The 26,263-nt window shown below is 35.6% G+C and overlaps 1 protein-coding gene across 1 annotated transcript in view; it reads left to right on the forward strand.

Annotated features, from left to right (window-relative positions):
* EYS (eyes shut homolog) overlaps window positions 1-26,263 on the forward strand; it is a 1,631,667-nt gene that overhangs the window by 857,347 nt on the left and 748,057 nt on the right. The window contains exons 24-25 of the mRNA XM_047102761.1: window positions 1,116-1,308; window positions 5,726-7,477. Coding sequence (XP_046958717.1) covers window positions 1,116-1,308; window positions 5,726-7,477 — 1,945 coding nt within the window. The remainder of the gene's footprint in view (window positions 1-1,115; window positions 1,309-5,725; window positions 7,478-26,263) is intronic.

Consider the following 26,263-nt stretch of genomic DNA (forward strand, 5'->3'; position numbering starts at 1 on the left):
GACAGAGCGTGAACAGGGGAGGATCAGAGAGAGGGAGACACAGAATCCGAAACAGGTTCCAGGCTCTGAGCTGTCAGCACAGAGCCCGACACAGGGCTCAAACTCACGGATCGCGAGATCATGACCTGAGCTGAAGTCGACCGCTCAACCGACTGAGTCACCCAGGCGCCCCTACATGTTAGATTTTTTAAAGCAGTTATAAAACATCAAGAATTCTCTGACCTTATAAAAACTTTCAGGTGTTAATTGAAAGTGAATACAGAATTTATAACTCTGAAACAAATGAAAAAAGGATATCTAAAGTAAAATTTACATTTTGTGCAAATTATATGAAATCTTGAACAAATACTAGCCCAGTTAAGTAAGGATACCTGTTGAATGTGTCCTTAGTGTTAGGAAATAGGCATGCATTACTATTTTTAAATAATATTTGAATTGTATTTTCATAAAGTTCAAAATCTACAAATAGTGTAACTAAGTGTTAATTCTATATTTAAAGGAGAATCCCCAGATATATTTGTACTTATTTATGTATGTATCACAATTCTCTTCCCATAAGCTAAAAACAATTTCTTTATGCAGAAATTATCTTGTAAGTTTATGGCAGAAATAAGCTATTCACATAAACCTAAATCTATAAGGATCATTGCTCCGTAAGCCAATACAAATTAAAATGATTCAAACATCACAAGAAAATGTTTTCAAATTATCTGTTGCATATACTGCATTTTACATTTGCTTCCAACTAAATATGACATTTAGAGTGGAAGAGTTTATAATTTGTAACGAAGCTTTTAGATCCGTATTGACTACCATACAGCACAAATTCTTCCTTGGAAAAAAAAATACCCTCAAAGGAAATGTGAAATAGTATTTTGGCTTAAAATTAAAGAAATTAAGAATACATTTAGGCATTTAATTGAGCATATCCAAAATTTGAAGGATTAATTTTGAAATACAGATAAAATTTACCCTAAAGACTTTATTTTCAAGCAAATTAAGGTGATGATTTGAGCTATCGAATATGGCAAGAAAATGCCTCAAAACTAACTTAAAAACTTCTCTCTTGGTGACAAAGAAACTGTGAACTTAGTTATTATAATTATCGTTTGCAGGCCTGCTCCACTGGGCTTTTTTGTGGTGCTGAAATAAGCAGAATTACCTGTTTACCTCTTGTCTCTCAAAGAACGGATGTCATTTCTACACAAACATATACAGTATCTGCTTCTGACACTTCAATCAGTAGCTTTCCATCAGCAAGGGCTACAAGACTGTGGACCATCATGAATACTAACCCAGATGATCCAGGTAAGTAGATGAAAATAAGATATATAAAAGATTGAATTTGATGTGTATTGAAACTTATTTTCTGACTTATTTCAAATCTTTATTTTTCTGAGATACATAATTTTTCAGGAGTATAAAATTATTTTAGAATTCTTGTTATGTTTCAGTTTTAAGTTTTGGTTTAAGAATATTGATGTTCTTTGCTAATAAATACTCTTTCTTAAACAGTGAAAAAATGTTTATTAATATCTTTATTATGATATGTAAATTTTGGTAGATAACTGGATTCCAGTCCCAGCTGATTTTAACTATCCATAAAACTTATTTAAAAAAACTTGTAATACTTACTTTATTCTATCTTTATTTAACATTCTCTGAATCATTATATATAAATTTATATTCCTATCAATTTATTGGAATTTTTTTAATCTGCATTTTTTCCAATATTGAAGTATTTTGACATCTTGAGTATGTTTCAATAGGTCTTATTTAATTTACTAAATCAAATGATGCTATATTGTAAATAGTATATCTATGTTAAATTCCAAATTAATTCTTTTTATAGTCAGTGTCACTCAGGATTAAGAATGAGAATTATACCCCTTAACAAGGTATTCTTTGCTTAGGAAAAATATTTTTGAAGTCTACTGGATATTATAAGCAGGCAGGTAGTCTTCCCTATTTTTTGTCTTTGTAATTTCTGTTCTTTTAAAGACTTACATTGAAATATAATATTATCAAATATAAAGTATACTGTGCCTATTTAGAAATTAAAATAATATGTCTAATATTTTTTAACCACTATGTTATATATTCATTGAGTCTATCAGTGACAAAGTTGTAATTTTTCATGTTTCATTATTCAAAGGAGTCATTTGGTGTGGAATATGTCAATTCTTTCTTTTCCCTCTGTGCATACTCATTGCTTGTATGTATAAGTATAAATATGTGAAATAAATAAAAATGTTTATGAAATAAATACAAAATTTAATATAACATAAATTATATATATTGCTTTTCTTTATAATTGAAGTATAATTGATACAGAATATTCTATTATTTTCAGGTATACATCATAGTGATTTGATATTTCTATACATTATTAAATGATCCCCATGACAAATCTTGTTGCCACCTGACACCATACATAGTTGCTACAATATTATTTATATTCCCTGTGCTGTACATTACATTCCCATGACTTACGCATTTTATAACTGGGAGTTTGTACTTCTTAATCCCCTTTATCTATTTTTTTCCACCCTGCTTATCTCTCCCTTCTCTGCTAACCAAGTTTATTCTCTATCTATGAGTATGTTTCTCATGGTATTTTTTGTTTTGTTTGTTCAAGTATTTTTATTTTTTTATTTTTTTTATATATATATGAAATTTATTGACAAATTGGTTTCCATACAACACCCAGTGCTCATCCCAAAAGGTGCCCTCCTCAATACCTATCACCCACCCTCCCCTCCCTCCCACCCCCCATCAACCCTCAGTTTGTTCTCAGTTTTTAACAGTCTCTTATGCTTTGGCTCTCTCCCACTCTAACCTCTTTTTTTTTTTTTTTCCTTCCCCTCCCCCATGGGTTCCTGTTAAGTTTCTCAGGATCCACATAAGAGTGAAACCATATGGTATCTGTCTTTCTCTGTATGGCTTATTTCACTTAGCATTACACTCTCCAGTTCCATCCACGTTGCTACAAAAGGCCATATTTCATTTTTTCTCATTGCCACGTAGTATTCCATTGTGTATATATACCACAATTTCTTTATCCATTCATCAGTTGATGGACATTTAGGCTCTTTCCATAATTTGGCTATTGTTGAGAGTGCTGCTATGAACATTGGGGTACAAGTGCCCCTATGCATCAGTACTCCTGTATCCCTTGGATAAATTCCTAGCAGTGCTACTGCTGGGTCATAGGGTAGGTCTATTTTTAATTTTCTGAGGAACCTCCACACTGCTTTCCAGAGCGGCTGCACCAATTTGCATTCCCACCAACAGTGCAAGAGGGTTCCCGTTTCTCCACATCCTCGCCAGCATCTATAGTCTCCTGATTTGTTCATTTTGGCCACTCTGACTGGCGTGAGGTGATACCTGAGTGTGGTTTTGATTTGTATTTCCCTGATAAGGAGCGATGCTGAACATCTTTTCATGTGCCTGTTGGCCATCTGGATGTCTTCTTTAGAGAAGTGTCTATTCATGTTTTCTGCCCATTTCTTCACTGGGTTATTTGTTTTTCGGGTGTGCAGTTTGGTGAGCTCTTTATAGATTTTAGATACTAGCCCTTTGTCCGATATGTCATTTGCAAATATCTTTTCCCATTCCGTTGGTTGCCTTTTAGTTTTCTTGGTTGTTTCCTTTGCTGTGCAGAAGCTTTTTACCTTCATAAGGTCCCGGTAATTCACTTTTGCTTTTAATTCCCTTGCCTTTGGGGATGTGTCGAGTAAGAGATTGCTACAGCTGAGGTCAGAGAGGTTTTTTCCTGCTTTCTCCTCTAAGGTTTTGATGGTTTCCTGTCTCACATTTAGGTCCTTTATCCATTTTGAGTTTATTTTTGTAAATGGTGTGAGAAAGTGGTCTAGTTTCAACCTTCTGCATGTTGCTGTCCAGTTCTCCCAGCACCATTTGTTAAAGAGGCTGTCTTTTTTCCATTGGATGTTCTTTCCTGCTTTGTCAAAGATGAGTTGGCCATACGTTTGTGGGTCTAGTTCTGGGGTTTCTATTCTATTCCATTGGTCTGTGTGTCTGTTTTTGTGCCATGTTCAAGTATTTTTAGATTCCATATGTAAATAATATCATACAGTATTTGTCTTTCTCTGACTTATTTCACTGAGCATAATACTCTCTAGGTTCATCCATGTCATCACAAGTGAGGAGCTTCCATTCTTTTTTATGGCTGAGTAATATTCCATTGTGTATATACAACATCTTTATCCATTAATCTATCAATGGACATATAGATTGAATCCATATCTTGGCTATTGTATACAATGCTTCAGTGAACATAAAAGCATATGTATCTCTTTGAACTGGTATTTTCATTTTTTCCAGATTGATATCCAGAAGTGGTACTGCTGGATTGTATGGTATTTCTAATTTTTAATTTTTTTAAGGAAATTCCATATTGTTTTCTACAGTGGCTGCACCAATTTACATTTTCACCAACAGTGTACAAAGTTTCCTTTTCTACAAATCTTCACCGACACTTATTATTTATTGCCTTTTTTGATAATAGTCAATCTGACATACTTGTGGTGATATCTCATTGTGGTTTTGATTTGCATTTCTGTGATGATTAATGATGTTGAGTATTTTTTCATGTGCCAGTTGGCCATCCGTATGTCTTCTTAAGAAAAATGTCTATTTAAGTCCTCTGCACATTTTTTTTAAGTTTATTTATTTTGAGAGAGAGCGAGAACAAGCGATCAGGGGAGCTGCAGAGAAAGAGAGAGAGAGAGACAATCCCAAGCTCCCTGATGCAGGGCTTGAACTCACAGTGAGATCATGACCTGAGCCAAAACCAAAAGTTAACTGACTGAGCCACCCAGGTGCCCCTGCCCATTTTTAAATCAGATTACTTGTTCTCTTGATATTAAGTTGTGGATTTCTCTATATATTTTGGATGTTAACCCCTTATCAGATGTGTGATCTGCACATATCTTCTCCCATTCAGTAGGTTGCTTTTTTTGTTTTGTTTATGGTTTCCTTTGTTGTGTAAAGGCTTTTAAGTTTGATGTAGTCCCATTTGTTTATTTTAACTTTTGTTGCCCTTGCCTAAGGAGTCTGGTCCCAAATAGTATTGCTAACATTGATATCAAAGAGCTTACTACCTATTTTTTCTTCTAGTTTTATGGTTTTCAGTCTTATATTTAAATCTTTACACCATTATATGGTGTAAAGTAGCAGTCCAGTTAATTTTTTTCATGTAGCTGCCCAGTTTTCCCAGCACCGTTTATTCATTTTAAAGACTATCTTTTCCCTATTGTATATTCTTGCCTCCTTTGTCAGAGATTAATTGACTACATATGAGTAGGCCTATTTCTGAGCTCTCCACTCTAATCCACTGATCTATATGTCTGGTTTTATGCCAGTACCATGCTGTTTTGATTATGATAGCCCTGTAGTATAGTTTGAAATTAGGGCACAAAATACCTCCAGCTTTGTTCTTTCTCAAGATTATATAGCACAATTTGTTTGACTTTGACCCTCAAATGGAGTGTGAATAATGGGAGTCTTTGCATTTATCCAGTTTGTGAAGTTGCTAAACTTACCCATACACTTCCATTAGAAATATAACCTACAGAGCCATTTGTCTGCAAATAATTGATATGAGGAGGCAGGGCAGTTTGCAGAAGACTCAGTCCAGGGCCAAAGTTGTTCATTTTTAATTCACTTTTCTGATTCTCTTTTTGTTTCTTTTTCCTCTTTGAAGGTCCAAAACAGATAGACATTATCAAGCATGATGTTCTCCCAACTACTATTTTAGCAACATTAAGCATTGGCATATCTTTTGAAAGCTATTTACTCAAAGAACTGATTTCCACTAGAGAGCTTTCAGCAAAACGCAGTCTTCCTTCTTCCACAGATGTTTCCTCTTCTCAATTTCTGAATTTTGGTGTTCATGACTCAGCACAAATTGTCTGGGGCAAAACGTCTGTATCACATATGCCTATCCTAACTTCAGCAGCCACAGCAGGATACTTTTTCCCCAGTATGGAAGACAGGACCCCATTTATCATTTCTTCTTTCATGTCAGATTTTATTTTTCCTACAGAATCTTTATTTTTTGTGAACAATGAGACTATTGCCTTAACTACTACCACAGTGAGTTCAGTAATTACTGGCATTCCAGGAGCTGATATTAAGTTAAAGAGGCACTCATTACTCTCCCATGGATTCCTGCTCACAACCACTTCTACAAGTGTACCTCCGGTTGTTTCTATGGGGGCTCGAGAGGATATTGAAGAATTTTCAGCTGTTTCCCTAATTTCAAGAAGAGAGTACTGGAGATTGCTGAGCTCCTCAATGTCTCCCCTTTCTCCTGCTAAGATAATTATATCTAAACAGGTAGCCATCTTAAACTCATCAACTCTGCACCAATTCATTACACAAGCCTCCATTCCCAGTGAATACCAGGTTATTACTGAAGCATCTAGCAACCAGAGACTCACAAACATCAAATCACAGGCTGCTGATTCTTTAAGTGAATTAAGCCAAACATGTGCAACATGTTCTATGACTGAAATAAAATCCTCTCATGAATTCTCAGATCAAGTTTTGCATAGAAAACAGTCCCACTTCTATGAGACATTCTGGATGAACTCAGCGATATCAGCCAGCTGGTATGCACTAATGGGAATTCAGACTATCACTTCTGGGCATCCATTGTCTTATGCTACTGAAATAACGCCATCAGTGGCATTCACAGAACTGTCATCTTTATTTCCTTCTAAAAAGAGTACAAAAAGAAGGATTTTATCCTCATCCTTGGAAGAATCCATTCCCCTATCAAGTAATTTGGATGTTAATTTATGTTTATTTAAGAGTTATTTATCCATTGTCCCTTTACAAAGTGTCTCTTCAGCCTTGATGATTTCTGATTTGACTTCAAAACTGACTACTGATGATCCTTCTGTGTCAGAGAACATTTTAAAACTATTGACAATAGGACAACATGGTATAACCGTGGGCCCCACTGAGATACTGAATCAAGACAATTTATTGGGTATGCGAGAGAGTAAAGGATCTCATAATCAGTTCAAACTTCACACACATGACAGTTCTCTAGATTTTGAATTAAATTTACAAAATCATACAAAAACTATATATTCAGGTGACCTCAAAAACAACCTGCCACCTTATATAGACTCTGTGTCTGACTTTTCAGAGGTAACCTCTAATATCGCATTTTATGCAATTTCAGGAACTCAATCGTATCCAATACAGGCCTCTTTTCCCTTGTCTGTTCTTGTGCCAGATTGGACATATTATACAGATTATCTGACCCTAACATCTGATTTAAAAGAAGAGCTTACAACTTCTTCAGAGTGGCCGAAATGGGAACTTCAGCCTAGTGTGCGTGATTGGGAATCTTCTGCTGCAAGCCAGAGGCTTTCCATCACTAGATCGCTTACTTTGTCTTCACTGGAGTTCATTGCAACACCTCTTCAGCTGACGATTTCTGGTGAGTTTCTCAGTTTCAGTTCAGTAAGCTTTTGGAAATGAGTTTCTTTTCTATAGTGAAGAAAGAGCCTGTCGTGGTCACCGGGTGCTCTAAACAGCCTCTTTGTAATCAGGGTAGCAGCAAGTTCAATGGGGATGGCACCTTGCTGTTGTACCTGACACAGATGTTTATTCTTTATGCACTGCCACAAAGGCTACCAGATCAATACAGGAGTATGTTGGAGACAGCTACACTGCTGGCAAGCAATCAGAAACTGAACTAGTTCAATTCATTACAATAGATCTTTCAAACTTTAGGAATAACTTTTATTATTCTCATTTCTTGAAATAGAATCTTTGTCAGGTGGAACACAATATAACATACACTTTCTAACATTTTTTTTTCAGTGCTGGTATTTTTTTTTTTAATGGGAAGATGAAGCAATCAAGGGAACTTTATTGAGTGTTGCCATTCTACATAGCGTGGTTTATCATTATTTAATGCAAAGCTGTGATGCTTTCATTATGTATAACTCAGAATGTAAATGAAACTCATGACCTTTACTTAACAAAAAAATATATATAAATTGACACAAGATAGTATCCCATGTGTAAATTTAAATTCAGTCTTGAAATAATGAAAAGCCACTTTTCTTAGATAGCTATTCTTACTTTAAAGCATTTTAGAAATTATTAGTCTCCTCTACCCTTGTAATTACTGTCAAATCGGGAAACATGCAGAAAAAAAAACCTTCAATAATTATATTTAGCAGAAAGAGAAGGTATTTTTCATTATTTAAAGAAGTTCTATCTTGTGGAATTTCAAGTGTAATTGTGGTAGTGAAGTTGATTTCCCCTCAATAAGAAATGTATAGGTTTCATGTGTTATATATGTATATTTGTAGATTTTGTGTGTATGTTTCAGAAGAATCACATATCAGTGTTTAAAATGTTTAGGTGTGTAATTTGTGGCTGGCAACTCAATAATACAAAAGACCAAATCTTATATTTGGTATGTGTAGTGTGATATGTTCCTAAAAATAACATAAATTTTAATTACAAATTTAAATGTAGTATTTTCCGTGTGCTTTTACAAGACAATAGCTTGTTGTATAACTGTTAAGAACCATCAGTAATACCCAACACATCACTTCTCGCATATAAGGTTCTTAACAAATTCAGCAGAGTTACATCTTCTCCTCTCATACAGTTAGTCCCATAGCTATCCCTCGAATATAATCAGGACACAAATTCTCCATTTCCAGGAAATAAAACCCTAAGTTTGCCTTTATGAGCAAAACTTTCTCACATTCCATTTCTCCCATTCCCTCATTCCAACTTCAAACACTCTTTGGTGATTTTGATCTTTTCCAGTTTGCCTATTCTTCTTCTAGTGTCCCTTGCCTTCCTAAATATTTTAGACATGTTAATCAATAATTTACAAGGCACTTGCCAGCATTTTCCAGTATGTTCATCCACTGTGTTGACCAGGGTCATATCAGGGAATAGATAGCACATTCCAGTTGAGTACTTGGGAGAATTTACAAAAAAAAAAAAATTATTTACAAAGATAATGGGTAGAGATAGTAGGATTCTGAAGGGACTAGTAACAGCAGAATGTCATCATTACCTTGAGTCCTGAAGGGACAAAGGAAAGAGCAGTCATTAAGACCCAGAAAGAGGAAAGCTACCAGTTCATAGAAGCTATGGCATTTTGGGAGAGAATATAGGCAATCCAATGCAAACCAATCAGGAGTAGACTAGGAGATATATACCCAGCTTCATTCTCCTCTTGTCTTTTAGTCACTTGCAGGTTCTCCCCATTGGCCAAACCAATCCAGTAGCTGAAAATGATCTTTAAAAACATAACTACACATCTGAAATAATCTCTTCATATAAAGAAAAGGTAGGGTAAGCCATAGTAGAATGGCCTGCCATGCTAAAATCTTGACTGCCTTCCAAGCTCCATGACACTGTCAAAATATAGAATAAGCATGTAACTGATAAGGGGAGAATTCATTTGTATGTTTCTAAAGTGAACCATTGAGTATTACTACTTCCTCTCTACATGCTACTTCCATACTAGGAAAGTATAAAAGGTAGAAAGCTTGTAACTCTGGGGTCCCTCACAGCTCCTAGGTGGGTGAGAGAAAAATAACACTCCAAGAAAGCTTTATGATGAACAAAGTGAGGCATCATGGAGCTATGTCTATCAATATGCTTTTTAGAGTTTGGTGTAACTTTTAAAGTATATGATTGCTAGTTCTAAAATATGACATCTATTAATCTGAAGTTCTCTTTGTCAGTGGTCTGCTAAACCAAACCAGTCTTTATGGTTTGGTTTAGTTTATGAAGCAAATGAAGTTTAAGAGGAAAAAAAAATGGAGGCACTTGGCTGGCTCAGTCAGTAGAACACACAACTTTTGATCTTGGGGTGATGAGTATGAGCCCCGTGTTGGTCTTAGGGATTACTTATGGAAATATAAAAATTATTTTAAAAACAGAGAGAGAAAAAAAGAACATTCTCTAGCAGTTTGGTATTATGTTCCTATAGCAATATGACTCTCTATTTTTTCTACTAGTTCAGAAGGATTTAAGAGAGAATAGTCAGAGCCTCCTGATCCAAATATTCTCTAATAGCAATGAATAACAAAAATAGAACAAAAATGAAAATTTATATGGGTTCCATTTATTCCATCCAGAGTTGTAAAATTCTAAATTAAAAAATTCAATACAATATTAGTAAATTTCTAATAAATGACAATGGGATATTTTCTCTGGGAATAAAAAGGTTAGTCAAAGAAAGACATTTAATAATATAATTTACCCCATGGGATCTTAGATGAAAAGATATTGACAATCAATTTATAATTTGCTAAAGTTACTTAGTTTTTCTTTCCATTTTTCCCTAAGGGATTTACATTATCTTCAAATCTTTTCGATATCTATTATGATTTTCAAACATAACAAAATATAAATACCTTACAACAATATTCAATACCATTTTTAAAAAATGTTTACTTATTTAGAGAGGATGAGGAGGAGCAGAGAGAGAGAGAGGTGGAGAGAGAATCTCCATCAGGCTCCACGCTGTTAGTGCAGAACCCAACATAGGGCTTAATCTCACCAACTGTGAGATCATGACCTGAGCCGAAATCAAGAGCCAGATGCTTAACTGACTCAGCCACCCAGGCACTCCTTCGATGACATTCTTAAAGTTGAAACATAAGAGGTAATTCCATTAAACTCATAAGTCAAAATGCCTTATATGTGTATGTGCACATATTTCTTACATACCATTTAGAAAATCTAAGAGAAAATACATTAAGTAACCAAAGTAAATGAGATATGACATCCTTATTTGAGTTCTCAAAAATGTGAGCCCTTAATACTAAAGAAATACTACATTTGAAAAGTATAAAGCAATTTCAAAAAAATTCAAATGCGATAATATAATGGAACTTGATCAAGTCATTTAAAATTTTTTTAATGTTTATTTATTTTTGAGAGAGAGAGTGAGACAGAACATGAGCGGGGGAGGGCCAGAGAGAGGGAGACACAATCTGAAGCAGGCTCCAGGCTCTGAGCTGTCAGCACAGAGCCTGACGTGGGGCTCGAACCACGAACCATGAGAACATGACCTGAGCCGAAGTTGGACGCCTAACCGAGCCACCCAGGTGCCCCTGATCAAGTCATTTTAAAGTCGAAGAGCATAGCCAGCAAAATGTTGAATAGAAATGGTACTAAGAGAATTTTATGTTTAGGAAATATATTGAAATAAATTATAATAAAATATAGTATTATTAAATGGATGCAAATAAAAGGAAGTAGAATAAAAAGTCCAGATACATATGTTAGATTACATAAGATTACAAAGAAGAGATTTGATAGATTTTCATATTCACTAACTTGTGTTGATGCATTCTGTTATTTTGACAACTCTTCCTCTATACCCTTATAGCAGATAACTTCTATGAGAACTAACTAGATAATGTTACAAAATAAAACATTAAATAATCCAAATAAAATATAAGTTAATATTTATTTTGCCTCTAACAGGAAATTTTTAAGCCTAAAAGTAAAAATAGAAAATTATAAATAAAATGTTGATAGTACATTTTATGGTAGAATAAGTAAAATTAATACCTTTCTATGCTAAAAATGGTCATAAACATAGTTAAAGCAAATATATAGAAAAATGTGTTGCCTCATAAGTATACATGGTTATAAATACCCTTTTAAATCAAAGAGGAAAAGCTGACCACTCAAATAGTAAAACAATTTGCTGTATACAGACAGTAAAACGATATTTAAAAATCATCAGAAGCAACTGAAGATATCACATTTAATAATTTTTTTAATGTTTGTATATTTTTGAGAGACAGAGAGACACAGAGCATGAGCAGGGGAGGGGCAGAGAGAGAGGGAGACACAGAATCCCAAGCAGGCTCCAGACTGAGCTGTCAGCACAGAGCCCCACGCAGGCTCAAACTCATGAGCTGTGAGACATGATCTGAGGCGAAGTTGTATGCTTAACCGACTAAGCCACCCAGGTACCCTGAAGATAACACATTTAAAATGAGACACAAATTTTATCCATTAGCCAGTGTTTTATTATTATTTTTTCAATTGTAATACTATTTGTGAAGATATACCACTCTATTGGTGGGGAAGTAAGTTGGCACCATGCTTCTGGAGAATTACTTTCCACCAGAAATTTTAAAAGTTTTAAAATCACAATCTTTGGGTACCTGGGTGGCTCAGTCAGTTGAGCATCTGACTCGTGATTTCAGCTCAGATCATGATCACAGTTTGTGAGATCTAGCCCTGCATCTGGCTCTGCACTGGCAGCATGGAGCCTGCTTGAGATTCTCTCTCTCCCTCTCACTCTGCCCCTCCCCCATGCTCACTCTCTCTGTCTTTCTGTCTCTCAAAATAAATAAGCACTTTTTAAAAATAAAATAACATCTCAATTTTAGAAAATTATTATTGATATACCAAAGTTATGTTATTAAATGCTATTAAAATAATATCTGGAAAGAAATGTGCACTATAATGGTGGGCTTTTTAAATAAATCTTGGCATGGAAAATTGTTCCTTTAATACTATTAAGCTGAAGTTATAAAATCATACATACAACATATTTGCAAATACCTGTGTGCATGGATACCACACATATGCATACAAGGGATCCTTCCAAAACATTAATATTGCTTCCAATATTTATTTTCACTTTCTAAAAGTTTTATACTTATTATATATTTTTATAATCAATAAAACATTTTTGTAAATATTTGTGCATAGTGAGAAATAAAGAATATTTCAGAAAATATATTTAATTATTTATTATATCAAAAAAATCAAGTTTTTATGAGAATTTACAATTATCCACATAACGATAGAAAATCATTGTTAATTAGCATTATTAGAGTGAAAAATCATTTAAAAATGATAAAATATTTTTCTGAAATAACACAGCAATCTTATGTTCAAAGATTCCATCCACATACTTTAAACTAAATTACTATGTACATGTTGAAATCATTAGGTATATTTCTTCAGCATTCTTTACTTTTTAGTAAAATGAGAAAAAAATGGAATGGAATTAATCACATCATTTTATTCGATATTCACATATATTTCAACTGACTACTTTGTGACAAACAGCAGGAACTGTTGTAACTTGTTTGGTTACTTACCTGTGGCTTTGGACCTGCCACTCAGATATGCCCTTTTATTTTTTTAAATGCTTATTTATTTTGAGAGAAAGAGGGTGGGAGGGAGGGACAAAGAGAGAGGGAGAGAGAGAATCCCAAGCAGGCTCTGAAAGTGTGGACAGTGCAAAGCCTGACACGCGGGGCCCATAATCACAAACCACAAGCCCATGACCTGACCCAAATCAAGAGTCGGATGCGTAACCAACTGAGCCACCCAGGTGCCCCAATAAATTTTCCTTTTGGTGAAACTACTAAGAACCAAAAAAGATGCTCCCCTTTAGCTAAAACATGAGACCACCTACTTTACCTCCCCAAGTTACTGCAAGTTTACTGCGGAAAGAACCACTCTAGACCCTGTCCCTTGTGGTAAAGGAAGTATGTGCATAGTAAGCAAAAGCTTCTGTCACAATACCTAATAGTAACTTTTGTTCTATTTACTTGCAGTCTGTAAAACATCCCATTTAGAATTGACCCATTAATGCATACAACTGGTTCTGCAGGTCAAACTATATCTGCTGAAACTAGCACACAGATTTTAATCAGAAGTAAAATCCTGACATTTTGTTTCCTGTATATCTCTCAGTATCATTCACAAAGGAATGCCTGTGCTTTTTTTGCTAGTTTGCAGTATTCAAGACTGTTCATTATTGGGCACCTGGATGGCTTAGTCGGTTGAGCGTCTGGCTCCTGATTTGGGCTCGGTCAAGATCTCAGTTTGTGGGTTCATGCCCTGGACTGGGCTCTGCACTGACAGCGTGGAGCCTGCTTGGGATTCTCTCTTTCTGCCACTTTACCTCTCTCACACACACACACACTCTCTCTCTCTCTCTCTCAAAATAAATTAAAAAAAAAAGACTATTGATTATTTGTACTTAATTCCCACTTATCACTAAAATGAATATTAATATCAATGTCATATGCAAAACATAGTAGAGTAATATAGTTAATAATACAGATTTTTTTTCCCATGCGTGTTACAATTCTTAGGTTTCAAAACACTTTCACCTTTGTTGTTGAATCACAGCAGTATGTGACCTTGGGAAAATTCTTAGTATAGACCAGAGATTAGCAAGGTATTACATACAGGTCAAATTTGGCCCATCATTTGTTTTTATAAAGAGTTTTACTGGAACACAGCACTACCTATTGGTTGCATACTGTCTATGACTGATTTCATACTATGACAGCAAAGTTGAGTAGTTGTGATGGAGGCAAAGGTAGAATACTTACTAACTTGTCCTTTACAGAAGTTTGATAATTCCTGGAGTAGCAATATGTGTGAGGTGTTTATAATTCTTAGGTTAGTATATTTTACTTTTTTGACCAATGAGTAAATATCAGCCTTAAATGAACTCAGAAAAGTTCATATTTCAGACCTGATTAACTCTTATTATGCTATCCCTGTCTTCTGTACTATGCTGACAGAGCCACAGACTATGGTCAATACCCAAAATCTCTTTGCAAATCTCTCAGCTCTGTGTCCAGGGCTGCTTTCAGGGGTGTAAACTGTGCAGTCACAAATGCCCTATACTCAGAAGGACCCTACACTTGATAGAGCCATACTGTACTTCATGGTATACTTCAAAGGAAGTACAAAGTAAGGATATTATGGAACACATCTGATTCCAGATGGTGTTAGAATATGCATGTAGTATAATGATTAAGCATCCAGATTTTTATTTTAGATCAGGTGATGATCTCACAGTTTGTGGGATCGAGCCCCACATCGAGGCTCATGTAGGCTCCACCCTGTGAGTGTAGAGCGTGCTTGAGAATCTCTCTTTCCTCCCTCTGCCCCTACCCCTGCTCTTACACACACACACACACACACACACACACACACACACACACTCTCTCTCTCTCTCTCTCTCTCTCTCTCTCTCTCTCAAAGTAAATAAATAAACATTTTTAAAAAAGAATATGCATGTAACAAGAAGAGGAATAAAAGCAGCTGAGTTTATGTCAATGTTTGGTCAATTTTTGCTAAGAAAAAAATGCATGTACTAGCTATGATATAGGAATTATGTGAATTTGATGATGTCCTTATAGAGTTAAATTCTCCTATATTTGCATTTAAAGCAAGCGTTGCATAATATAAAGATGAATGGTAAAATATATGCTAATAATTGAAAATCTTAAATTTTCTTAGAATGACCTTAAAGAGCAAGTAAAAAATACCATGAAAAGATGAAAAAAGGAACAAAAAAGAAAGAAAAAGCTTTTATTTTAGGACCTTTAATGGAACATTTGTCCTGCTTTTTTTTCCCAAACAAAAGACCTGCATTTTCATTTTGCACTGGGTTCAACAAATTATGTACCTGGCACTGTCTGTGCTGAGGCTGTTCTGGAATTCTCTTCCCACCTCTGCCAACCAATTTAATGCACAGTTTCATGCTAACCATTTAACTTTAGAATCCCTTAGGGTCCATTCTTAGACTTCCCTCCCTTCCTTTCTTTCCACACCCTTCATTCTTCTATTTTTTCAACTCTTATTTTTTTTTTAAATAGTTTTCATTTTTTTTTTCAACGTTTATTTATTTTTGGGACAGAGAGAGAGACAGAGCATGAACGGGGGAGGGGCAGAGAGAGAGGGAGACACAGAATCGGAAACAGGCTCCAGGCTCTGAGCCATCAGCCCAGAGCCTGACGCGGGGCTCGAACTCACGGACCGCGAGATCGTGACCTGGCTGAAGTCGGACGCTTAACCGACTGCGCCACCCAGGCGCCCCTCAACTCTTATTTTTTTATTCCACAGTTTGTCATTGGAGATGTAGTACCTACACTCATGGCTTCAAATATATTCAGAGATATACTTTCTTCTATCTTTATACCAAAACATTTTGCATGTTAGCCCTTCAAAAACTTAAGATAAATTTTTTATCTCTCCAACACCACAACCTCCATCTCTCTCCCTACCTATGCTTTCTTCTCCATTGAATTATATCTCAGACATTAAATTTATATCTATGAAGATTTCCAACCTTCAGTGTTAACTTTGCCAAAAGTACTATGAATTCTATCTACCAAGTTCTCTCACCCCGCCTCTTAGCTCATGATTATTACTCCAGTTTAAACTCTTACCATCTCTTTTGGACTAACGTAGCACTGTCTGAAATGGGTGACCTATTTCTAGTCTTTATTCTCTCTGGTCCCTCTTCCACATTACTTTCAAAGTTGTTTTTCTTATGTGATTTCCATTCCTCTTCTTATAAAGTTACAATGAATCTTCCTTTCCTATAGGAAGAGGTTTAAAACCCTAAGCATCCCAACTACAGTATTCAACCTCCATTCTCTGCCACCCATCCCTACACTGTTTTATGACTAACCACTTCTCAATACTGTTGTACAGTTGCACAACTCTGCACTTTGGTGTTCATAGTGCTTCTCCCTAAATGCCCTCTGTTGGCCATTTTGCCAAATTCCTTTCCTGAGGCTCAAATCAAATGTCACCTCCTATTGGAAGACTTTTGTAAAAACAATTAAAAAATAATTTTTCCCATTATTTTTACTCCAATAGATCGTTACACATAACTCAGTGTCACCTTGATTTGGGTCATTTTTTGTTCTGTTAGCTTCCCTCAATGTATTTATGCTCTTGCAATACAAAAGCGTGTGTTAATAGATATAATGCCTTATCCAAAGCTTTGCCATAATTGTAATTCCAGGAAACAGTGTAAAATACCTATCTTAAAAAATGTCACAAATATTGTCATCAGTTTATTATAAGTTAGGGAGGCTTAGCTGTGAAGGCTGCTATGACTGAAGCAACATAAGCTGTGGGTATGTGGAAGCTGGGGTGGGGTCAGAGAAAATATCCTATGATTAAGAAATAAATATGGCTGAAGGGTCAGGACCCTAAGAAAAAAGCTGGGTCACTCAATACATAGTAATCTCAAGGAATTACCAATTTAATCACGATCAAGATGGCTTTGTATATGCAAGTGACTTGATACTAGGAGATTCTAGGCAACTAGGGAAACATGTAAAGATGGGGAGGTCATGGTTTATTTCTGGGTTATCAGCCAGCATAGAGCTTGATTCCAGATGTCCACAAAGGAGAATCCATTTAGGGAACAACTATCAGTTCTCAAGAGAGGATCTGGCACAGCTAACATTCAAGGCAGAGTATCACTTCTTCAGTGAGAATGAATGAAAGATGGGCATTTGATGTTCCAAGCAGAGGATGTAAGCAGCCTAAATAATCTAATCCTGTAATCCAGCTAATCTTATAATAAGGTTTACAGAGGACAGTCACAGGAAGGAAACAATTTGGGCAAGAAACCACACATATATTCCGTGGACATTTCTGGATATTAGGGAAATGAAGACAAAGACAAAATCCCTTGTTTCTAGGATAATTATAATAATAGTAGCCACCATTTATTCAATACCACTTAGTAACTAATACTGCCCTAGGGTTGAAAATCTAGTCCCTGCACAACTTTGCAGGGAAGAGACTACCTTGTCTCAGATCCCTCAGCTAATAAGTGCTTGAGTTGGGATTGAAATGTCAGGTTGCAAGATCTAGATATGATGAATTTTAAGGACAACTTATTGTTCAATGAAGGGAATGAGGCTCTGCTTATTCTTCATGTCCTTTTGTCTTCACTGGCTCCCATGTTCCATGTTGGGACAGATCTCAGCTGAGCCTTCCAGTGAATGGCATCCCTCACTCCAGGGAGGCCAGGGAAGAATTGAGGAACACAAGGGAATGAGGGCTATGGTCTTTTGCCCATTGGTCAGACCTGTATCAAATTCTGCCAGTAAGGAGAATTACTTCCCTCTACACAGAGCTAGTTTTTCTCAGTTCTGTTTACTATCACCAGTCACTTATACATAGGAACTTAAAAAAAAAAAAGATTATTTCTGTCACCTCCTAAATCTATTTATACTTGAAGCATATGGTGTAGTATGACAAGTTGTCACTTTTATGAACATCAATCAACAATATTTTGAGATGCTATTTTATGTCAATAAAGATATTATTCAAACCCCTTGACAGTGTTATTATCTATCTATCAGTGATTAGCATAACATATGCCCTCCTTAATAACCATATTTCACTCAGCAACACATTTTATTGAGGAAGCCCCATGTCCTGGACTCTATTTATGGTTTGAGTAATGCCCTACTAAAAATAACAGATGTTTCCTGCCCTCCTAGGGCTTAAGTTCAAGTGGTGAAAGACAAGAAACACTAAGCATAATAAACCTGTATTTCTGTATGATATGGTGTATATAATAAAGTGTACAACTGGATATTTCTAATATATAAAGAGAGTATGTATGTGCATATGTATAACCTGTATGCTTAATGTAAAAAAAAAATTGGAGCAGATTTGGAGAGGAGGGTATCACAAATTCAGAGCTGGTGGGTACAGCAGAATGGTCATGTTTGATCTTGCTGAGGAAGCCAAATTGAAGAAGATGAGAGCTGTGTAGATAGAAGAGGAAAAATATCCCACAAAGAGCAAATAGCCAATGCAGTGTTAAGGTAGGTGTGTGTTAGACATTGTCTGAGAACATCAGGAAAGCTAGTGTGATGGAGTCGGTAAGTAAGAGGGAGACAGATAGAGGATGAAGTCAGATAGAGAACAAGGCAGAATGAATAAAATCAGATTCCAAGAATTTTAGGCCATTTTAAGGACCCGTCTTGTATTCTGAGAAACAAACTTATGCCAGAGGTTTAGGCAGAGAAGTGATATGATCTCAGTGATCACTCTGGCTGGACTGTGGAGAACTGATCGGTGGGTGAGGGTGAGAGTGAGGCAGGCATAGAGGCAGGGAGACCAATTAGAAGGCTAATGCCCTAGTCCAGATGAGAAATGACCATGGCTCAGTGCAAGTATCAGCAGTGAAGGCTTGGGAAATGCTCGGAATCCGGACATATTTTGAAGGTCAGGCCAACAGGATTTGCTAAAACATTGGATTAATTTTATTTATTTTGTAATCAGTTTTATTAAGCAGAGAGAAGTATCTTAAGCACCCTCTGAAGACAAATAAGGGGAAATTATGCAAACCAATTTTTCTAGACATGCTACAAATAGGTTTATCTGAAATTTTATCAACTATAAAGCTGTGTCTAACAGCAGCTCTATTACAATGCAGAAGTCTGATAAGTTTATAATGACTTTCCTGATGATAGCCCTGAGGCACAGAAAGACCATATGACTTCTGCATCTGCCATGAATTAACAAGTTATGTTCAGCATGAAATATATGTTTAGTGTTTTCTATTTAGACTTATTCTTGGAAATTTATTTGTGACTTCATGTTGAATGAAGGAACTCTCAATTAACCATAATATTTAATAATTCAGGTTCTCTGCACCCTGATCATATGATAGTATAACACATGTATGCTTTTGTGTTTATGTGTTTGTATGTGTGTGGACTTGGGTATGGATTTGTGCGTTTGTATATCACAGGAATTCAAAATACAGCGGAAGGACCTAATGATACAGTATGAACCATTGAGAGAGTAGATGGTAGAATTAGAAAATACTGAAAGAGAAGAAGACACAAGCCAAGGACATAAGATTTGATAACATTGACTCTGAAATTTTGTAACTGTGGTACAAATGCTGGGATTATGACTGTATGTTGATGAACAGTGTATTAGTTTTCTAAGGCTGCAATAACACTGGAGCACAAACTGGGTGCTTAAGACAAAAAATGTGTCATGTCACAGTTCTGAAATCTAGAAGTCTAAAAAAAGTGTTGGCAGAGTCATGCTCTCTCTAAAACCAACAGAAGTAAATTTTTCCCTGCTTCTTCCTGGCTTCTAGTGGTGGCTCTCCATCCTTAGTGTTCCTTGGCTTAATTATATCACTCCAGTTTCTGCCTTTGTTGTCACATGGCATTCTCTCTGTCTCGGCATTTTCCTGTAAGGATACCCTACCACACTAAAGCAAACTGTTGGTTCAGAGTCTTTATTCATTTTCTAGACTGTTTACCTATATCTGTAAAAACCTTCAGTTATACTATTGTATTTTCTGGTAATATGGAAGAAGACTGGAAGATGGACAAATCCTAGAATACCCAGTCTGTGACTTACAAGCTCTTTGGCTTTAGAAAAGTTATCTGTGTTAGCTCTACTGAGCATCTGTAAAATGGGACTACCACTAATTTTGTGGAGTAATTTTTGAGGGAATATATGAATAAATATATAAATTCCTGTCAGAGAGTCACCTAAATGTTAGCCTCTCCCTAAACTCTGTTTGTTTGTTTGTTTGTTTGTTTGTTTCACTCTTTAGTTTCTACACTATTCTCTCAACCACATTTAATACCTGTCTTGTCTTTAAACTTTGAATATTTGAAATCTAAATTTGGTATTTGCCCTGAATTTTATTGTTATATACTCTACTTTGACTTGTTCACTTACTGTTGACAAATTTACCTAATCTGACATTTGATTTCTGGACATAGCCACACTCTTGTGTCTCTCTTGGTTCCAAATGCATAGCTATAGTTCATTCAGGGATTTCTAACCCTTTCCTGGGTCTCTTTAAGTCCTATTTATACTTTTTAATATGTACCAGTTACAGAAGATTCAACAGCTAAGGCTCTGAGGCAATCACTACCAGTTTCCCTGGAGTCCCTAAATTTCATATGGGAATCTGTCTTCCTTTCTTTGTCCTGCATTCACAAACTTGATAGTACACAGTATCTAACCACTATACTCTCAGCTTTGAATTGCAAGATCTTTTAAGTATAGAAACCACATTATTTCCTATATTCCAATGGTATCTCTCTGCTCTTTCCCTTCCCTTTCCTCTGAATTTCCCATGACATTTTGTTTTCTAAGTACAATTTAAGACTGAAAAAAAAAAAAAAAACAAAAACAAGATATGGTTCAATCCATATTTGCAATGGATAAAATTCTGTGTATAATTTGGGAACTTCAGATGGTAAGGTACAACTGTTTTGGTTTAAGATTGTAATGTGCTATATTTTTCTATTTGATTTTCAGTCTATGTTCTTCTTTTGAGTGAAGTTGCTCTAGGTACCATTTCCCTTAGACTTTGGATAAATTTTTATTTACTCTAGTGTTTTTTTATCTCTTCTCTTGATGCCATTGCTTCTGTCACTCCTTGCAGCAATGATGAGCATTCTATAATGGAAGGAAATAAAATAAAATTGTATTTTATCATTTTGACAGCTGAAATCAATAAGAGTGAAATTTTGTTCTTTTAGACTATTTAATATTTATACCTGAAGGTATATAACTATCATTGTTTATACTTAAAAGGGCTTCTAAAAAAAAGCAATAGGGGGGCGCCTGGGTGGCGCAGTCGGTTAAGCGTCCGACTTCAGCCAGGTCACGATCTCGCGGTCCGTGAGTTCGAGCCCCGCGTCGGGCTCTGGGCTGATGGCTCAGAGCCTGGAGCCTGTTTCCGATTCTGTGTCTCCCTCTCTGTCTGCCCCTCCCCCGTTCATGCTCTGTCTCTCTCTGTCCCAAAAATAAAAATAAACGTTGAAAAAAAAATTTAAAAAATAAAAATAAAAAAAAGCAATAGGGCCTACAAATAAAATTATATATTTTTCACAAACTGGAGAAGATATTTATTTTATTAACCCCACAGGCATTACCCCCCAATTTTATACTCTTTTAATTTTTAAAAGCATAAGAGATAGGGCGTCTGAGTGGCTCAGTCAGTTAAGCATCAAAACTTCTTGGTTTTGGCTCAGGTCATGACCTCTGACAGCATGGAGCCTGATTAGGATTCTCTCTCCCTCTCTCTCTGCTCATCCTCCACTCACACTCTCAAACAAAATAAATAAACATTAAAAACTTTTTTTTAAAAGCACAAGAGATAAATAGTGTCAGTTTTGATTCCACAAAGTCAAAGTGTAAACTGAAACATGCACGTAAGGGATTTGCACTTTTTAATTAATGCCCCATAGAAATTAGAATATCATTTTCCATAGTGTCCTTACTACAGTGTGGGGGTTTTGAATTTAGGCTGCATAGTCAAACCATCTAATTCTAAATCTACTTAGTAATGGTATGATCTTGGGAATACTTAACTACTCCCTGCCTCATGTTATTCCCTTTAAAATGGGAATAATAATCATAACCACTGCAGATAGCTCTTGTGAGGATTAAACTAGACCATGCATGTGCTGTGCTTAACAAAGGATCTGGAGGTAGTGAGCCTAGATAAATTGTAGTGGTCATTATTTTAACAGTACAATCAATAAAAGTGCAAAACAAATTCTCTGGACAACATTTAATCAAATTAAGAGAAAAAAATACATGGTGAAGAAAATCTGTCCACAGTTGGCATGGGAAAGAAAGTATATATATCTCCTGGTGTCCCCTACAGTGGCTGTGCTTCTCAACCCTGCTGGTATCATAGGGTCATAGCAAGGAGGACTAGGTGTCTAATACAAACACAGAAGATTGGAATGTTTCTTTCTGAGTCAACTGTGTTTCAAGCCAGAGACTGTGGTAGACATTACTAATGATTAAAACAAAATTAAGGAAATAATAGTTTGGAAAAAATATGTGACTTTCCAAATGAAAAGAATATAGGAAAAATAAATTTCTAGTATAAACTAGAAAAGGCATCATTAGAAGTACCAGCCATTAAATAAGGAAGCAGATATAACCTTTGTAGTGACAATTAATCAGCTCGTCTTATCCCCCTCCCCTGTGAGAAAACAGAAACAAGAAAACAAATTATTTCTAAATCATCCCCACTTCTAATTCATCACCAAAATATCTTTTGCAGATTTTTATATAACTTTTACAGAATTTATATGTATATAAATTCAGTATTGTAAAAGATAGGGATTTTTGTTTTGTATAAATTATAATTTTTCTAAGAAACTTAAATGATTTTATTTGTATTTTATTACCTTGGTTCTTATTGTCTTTATTTTCTAGTGATAGAAATCAATATTAATCCATTTTTTTTCTGTTTAGTTTATTTAAAAAGGACATTTATGGAGAGGTTTCATTTTTTTTTAAACGTTTATTTACTACTGAGAGAGACACAGAGCGTGAGCAGGAGAGGGGTAGAGAGAGGAGGAGACACAGAAGCCGAAGCAGGCTCCAGGCTCTGAGCCATCAGCACAGAGTCCGACGCGGGGCTAGAACTCACAAACCGCGAGATCATGACCTGAGCTGAAGTTGGTCACCCAACTGACTGAGCCACCCAGGCACCCCTGGAGAGGTTTCATTTTAATTCCAAGCCAAAAATTACTAAATCACAAGCAAAAAATTAAATTCATATTAATATTCTTTTATTTATTTTACCATATAGGCAATATCAGGACTCCAACTTTTATATAATAAATATTTGTGTGCCTAGATTTTGAACAGAACCATTAATAGTAAAGATAAAAGTAAAACACAAGATTATACTTTAGTATGTGTAACTTCTCTAGGATAGAACTAATGTTTAAACATAGTACAAGTTTTGGAGGAATTTTTTTTAAGTTATGCATAACTAGAGATGTGGGTGAGAGTAAACTTCTCAATGTGCTCTATGTGTCCAAATTTTAATAAGAATTATTTGCTTTTAATAAATGTGTAAGTAAAACCACATTTATTGGTTCTTGAAATTGAGAAATTATTCTTCATGCCTTTTTATCAGTATCATTCTCATGAACAAAGAGCTATTTGACCCCTTTATCCCTTTATATATGATTCCTATTTGAAGCTTTCTACTTAGTACTATCAATTTTTTTCTTCAAAAACTGCTTAACTGCTAATAACATATCAACCAAGCTAATATCCATGATTTAATGATGCTTTGAAATATTTTGTTTGCACCAAAGCATCTATTACCTTTCAAAGCTAACTTTGAGTTATTTCTTGGGGGAATTTATATCTTAGCACTTACAGATTTTCTAGAAAGGCAGATCTAGATTGAAATGGTAGACCTAAGTCTCCAGTCTCCTCACTTTGAAACTTGCCCTCATCCTGCATAATTAATTTCAATTGAATTCAAAGCAAATTTTCTCAAATACATTTTGATGTTTTTCTAAAAATGTTGGCATTTGAAATGGATTTAAGCTCCTTAGCATTTCTAATTTCTACTTGCCTTGGTATGAAATGAATTTAGGTAAGGAGATTGAAGAAGCATGAGTGTCCTAGGGCGAAAAATAATTGATTCCCATAAGGGAAATAAGTATTCCAGTCTACCTCCACACTTTACCTTTGGAAATGGCATTTTAAGCCAAGTTTTTAGTTCTTATGTCATCTATTGTATTTGCTAATTATTAAAATATTGTTATACTTTCAAGGAAGAACTTACATGCTTTTCAAATATTGTTACTTCACATACTTTTTGTTCAGAAAAAATGTAATTCTAAAAATAAGGAAAAAATAGGAAACATCTGAAAACATAGTGAGGTTCCACTAATCTTCACACAACTATCATACCCTCTTTAGACCTGGTCACAATTAATTTGAGTCAACTACAGGGAAACTGTCATAAATTATAAATTCAGTTCAAATTTGAGAATTAAAAAAAACACATTAGTATTAATTTATAGATCATGACAATGTGATTTGAAGACCAAATGAAGTCTAGGACCAGACCATGTAAGCCTCTAAAAATATTGGAAATATCACTTCTCATTTTTTTAACTCTTACTCTTTTTTCATGAGTAGAGAATCCCACACCTATGTTTTCTTCATTAAAAAAAAAATCAACCCTGCTGTATGTCAACTTTAAATTCTCAAGCCTATCTGGGTGGTTGGCTGAAGCATGACAAGTCAAGGGAATTGGCATAAATGAAAGAGATCTCGGCTGAAGGATTAGATTCTGAGTTTTCAGATGCTAGGGAAAAGGGTTTTCACATAGCATGATGTCTTAGTGATTTTTGTTTTACTGCTGTGTAACAAGTTACCACAATCTTGGTGGCTTTTAATAACACAAATGTAATACCTTACAGATTCTATAGGCTAGAGCCCAGGTACAGTGTGAATAGATTATTTGCTCTCGTGCTGATTCCCATCTGGACTTAGGGTCCTTTTTCAACTTACTACTGAAGAATGAAGAATTCATTTACTGGCTCTTGTAGGACTGAGGTGCCTGTCTTCTCACTAGCTATCAGCTGGGTATAGCTCTCAGCTTCTAGTGGTCATTCTCAGGGTCATGCCCCAGGACCCCCTATGTCAGTGAGAGAAAAACTCTCTGGCATCTAATCTCTCACCTTTTGAGTCTTTTTGACTTCCTCTTCTGCCACCAGTGGAAGAAACCTCTTTGATTTTAAGGGTTCATTTAATTACATTAGGCCCACATATATAATCTTCTCTTTCATAATAGCATAATCACCAGAGTGAGAGATTTTCATATTCACAGGACCTATCCACACTCAAAGGGAGAAGATTATTCAAGAATTAGGGTCATTTGAAGGGTCATCTTATTATTCTGCCTCCAACACAGGATAATCCAGAAAACTGTGATGTCACAGTACAAAGGGGTAGATGGAAATCAAAAGACACAAGCAACAGGTAGATTTTATAAGTAAAAAACGGGTAAGACATGAGAAGTGACCAGTGGCAGTGTTTGTAATTCTGACTCAGGGTACCAGTTCCCAGAATAGGGCCAAGTGTGCCTCATGATTAAGTTATATGTTATTTAAAAACACTTTCAGCCATTTTCCTGAAAAACTAATACATAAATATATTAAGGATTTTCCATGTGATAGGAGTAGGCTAAACACAGTGATTTTAACTTCTCAGTTTATCTTCCCAAAAATTCCTCAAGGTTCTGTGATAACCTAGAACAAGCAGATGTAATAGTTGCTCTGTGATGGTGAGAACTTTTGCACAGTATCTTTACAAGGACCCTTCCTCTGTTCAGTTGTGTGCTTATAATTATGTGTGATTGTCCATATGCCTTCAGCACACACTAGAAAATGAGCTGTTTAAAAGCAAGACTTGGGGCACCTGGGTAGCTCAGTCAGTTAAGCGGCTGACTTCCGCTCATGATTTGTGAGTTCAAGCTCCACGTCGGGCTCTGTGCTGACAGCTCAGAGCCTGAAGCCTGCTTCAGAGTCTGTGTCTCACTCTGTCTCTGTCCCTCCCCACTCATGCTCTCTTGCTGTCCCTCAAAAAATTAAAAAACAAAAAA

Source organism: Lynx rufus, unplaced genomic scaffold, assembly GCF_022079265.1.
Source record: "Lynx rufus isolate CCGP_SWC_20201006 ecotype Redwood Valley unplaced genomic scaffold, mLynRuf1.p SCAF_6, whole genome shotgun sequence".
Taxonomy (NCBI): Eukaryota; Metazoa; Chordata; class Mammalia; order Carnivora; family Felidae; genus Lynx; species Lynx rufus.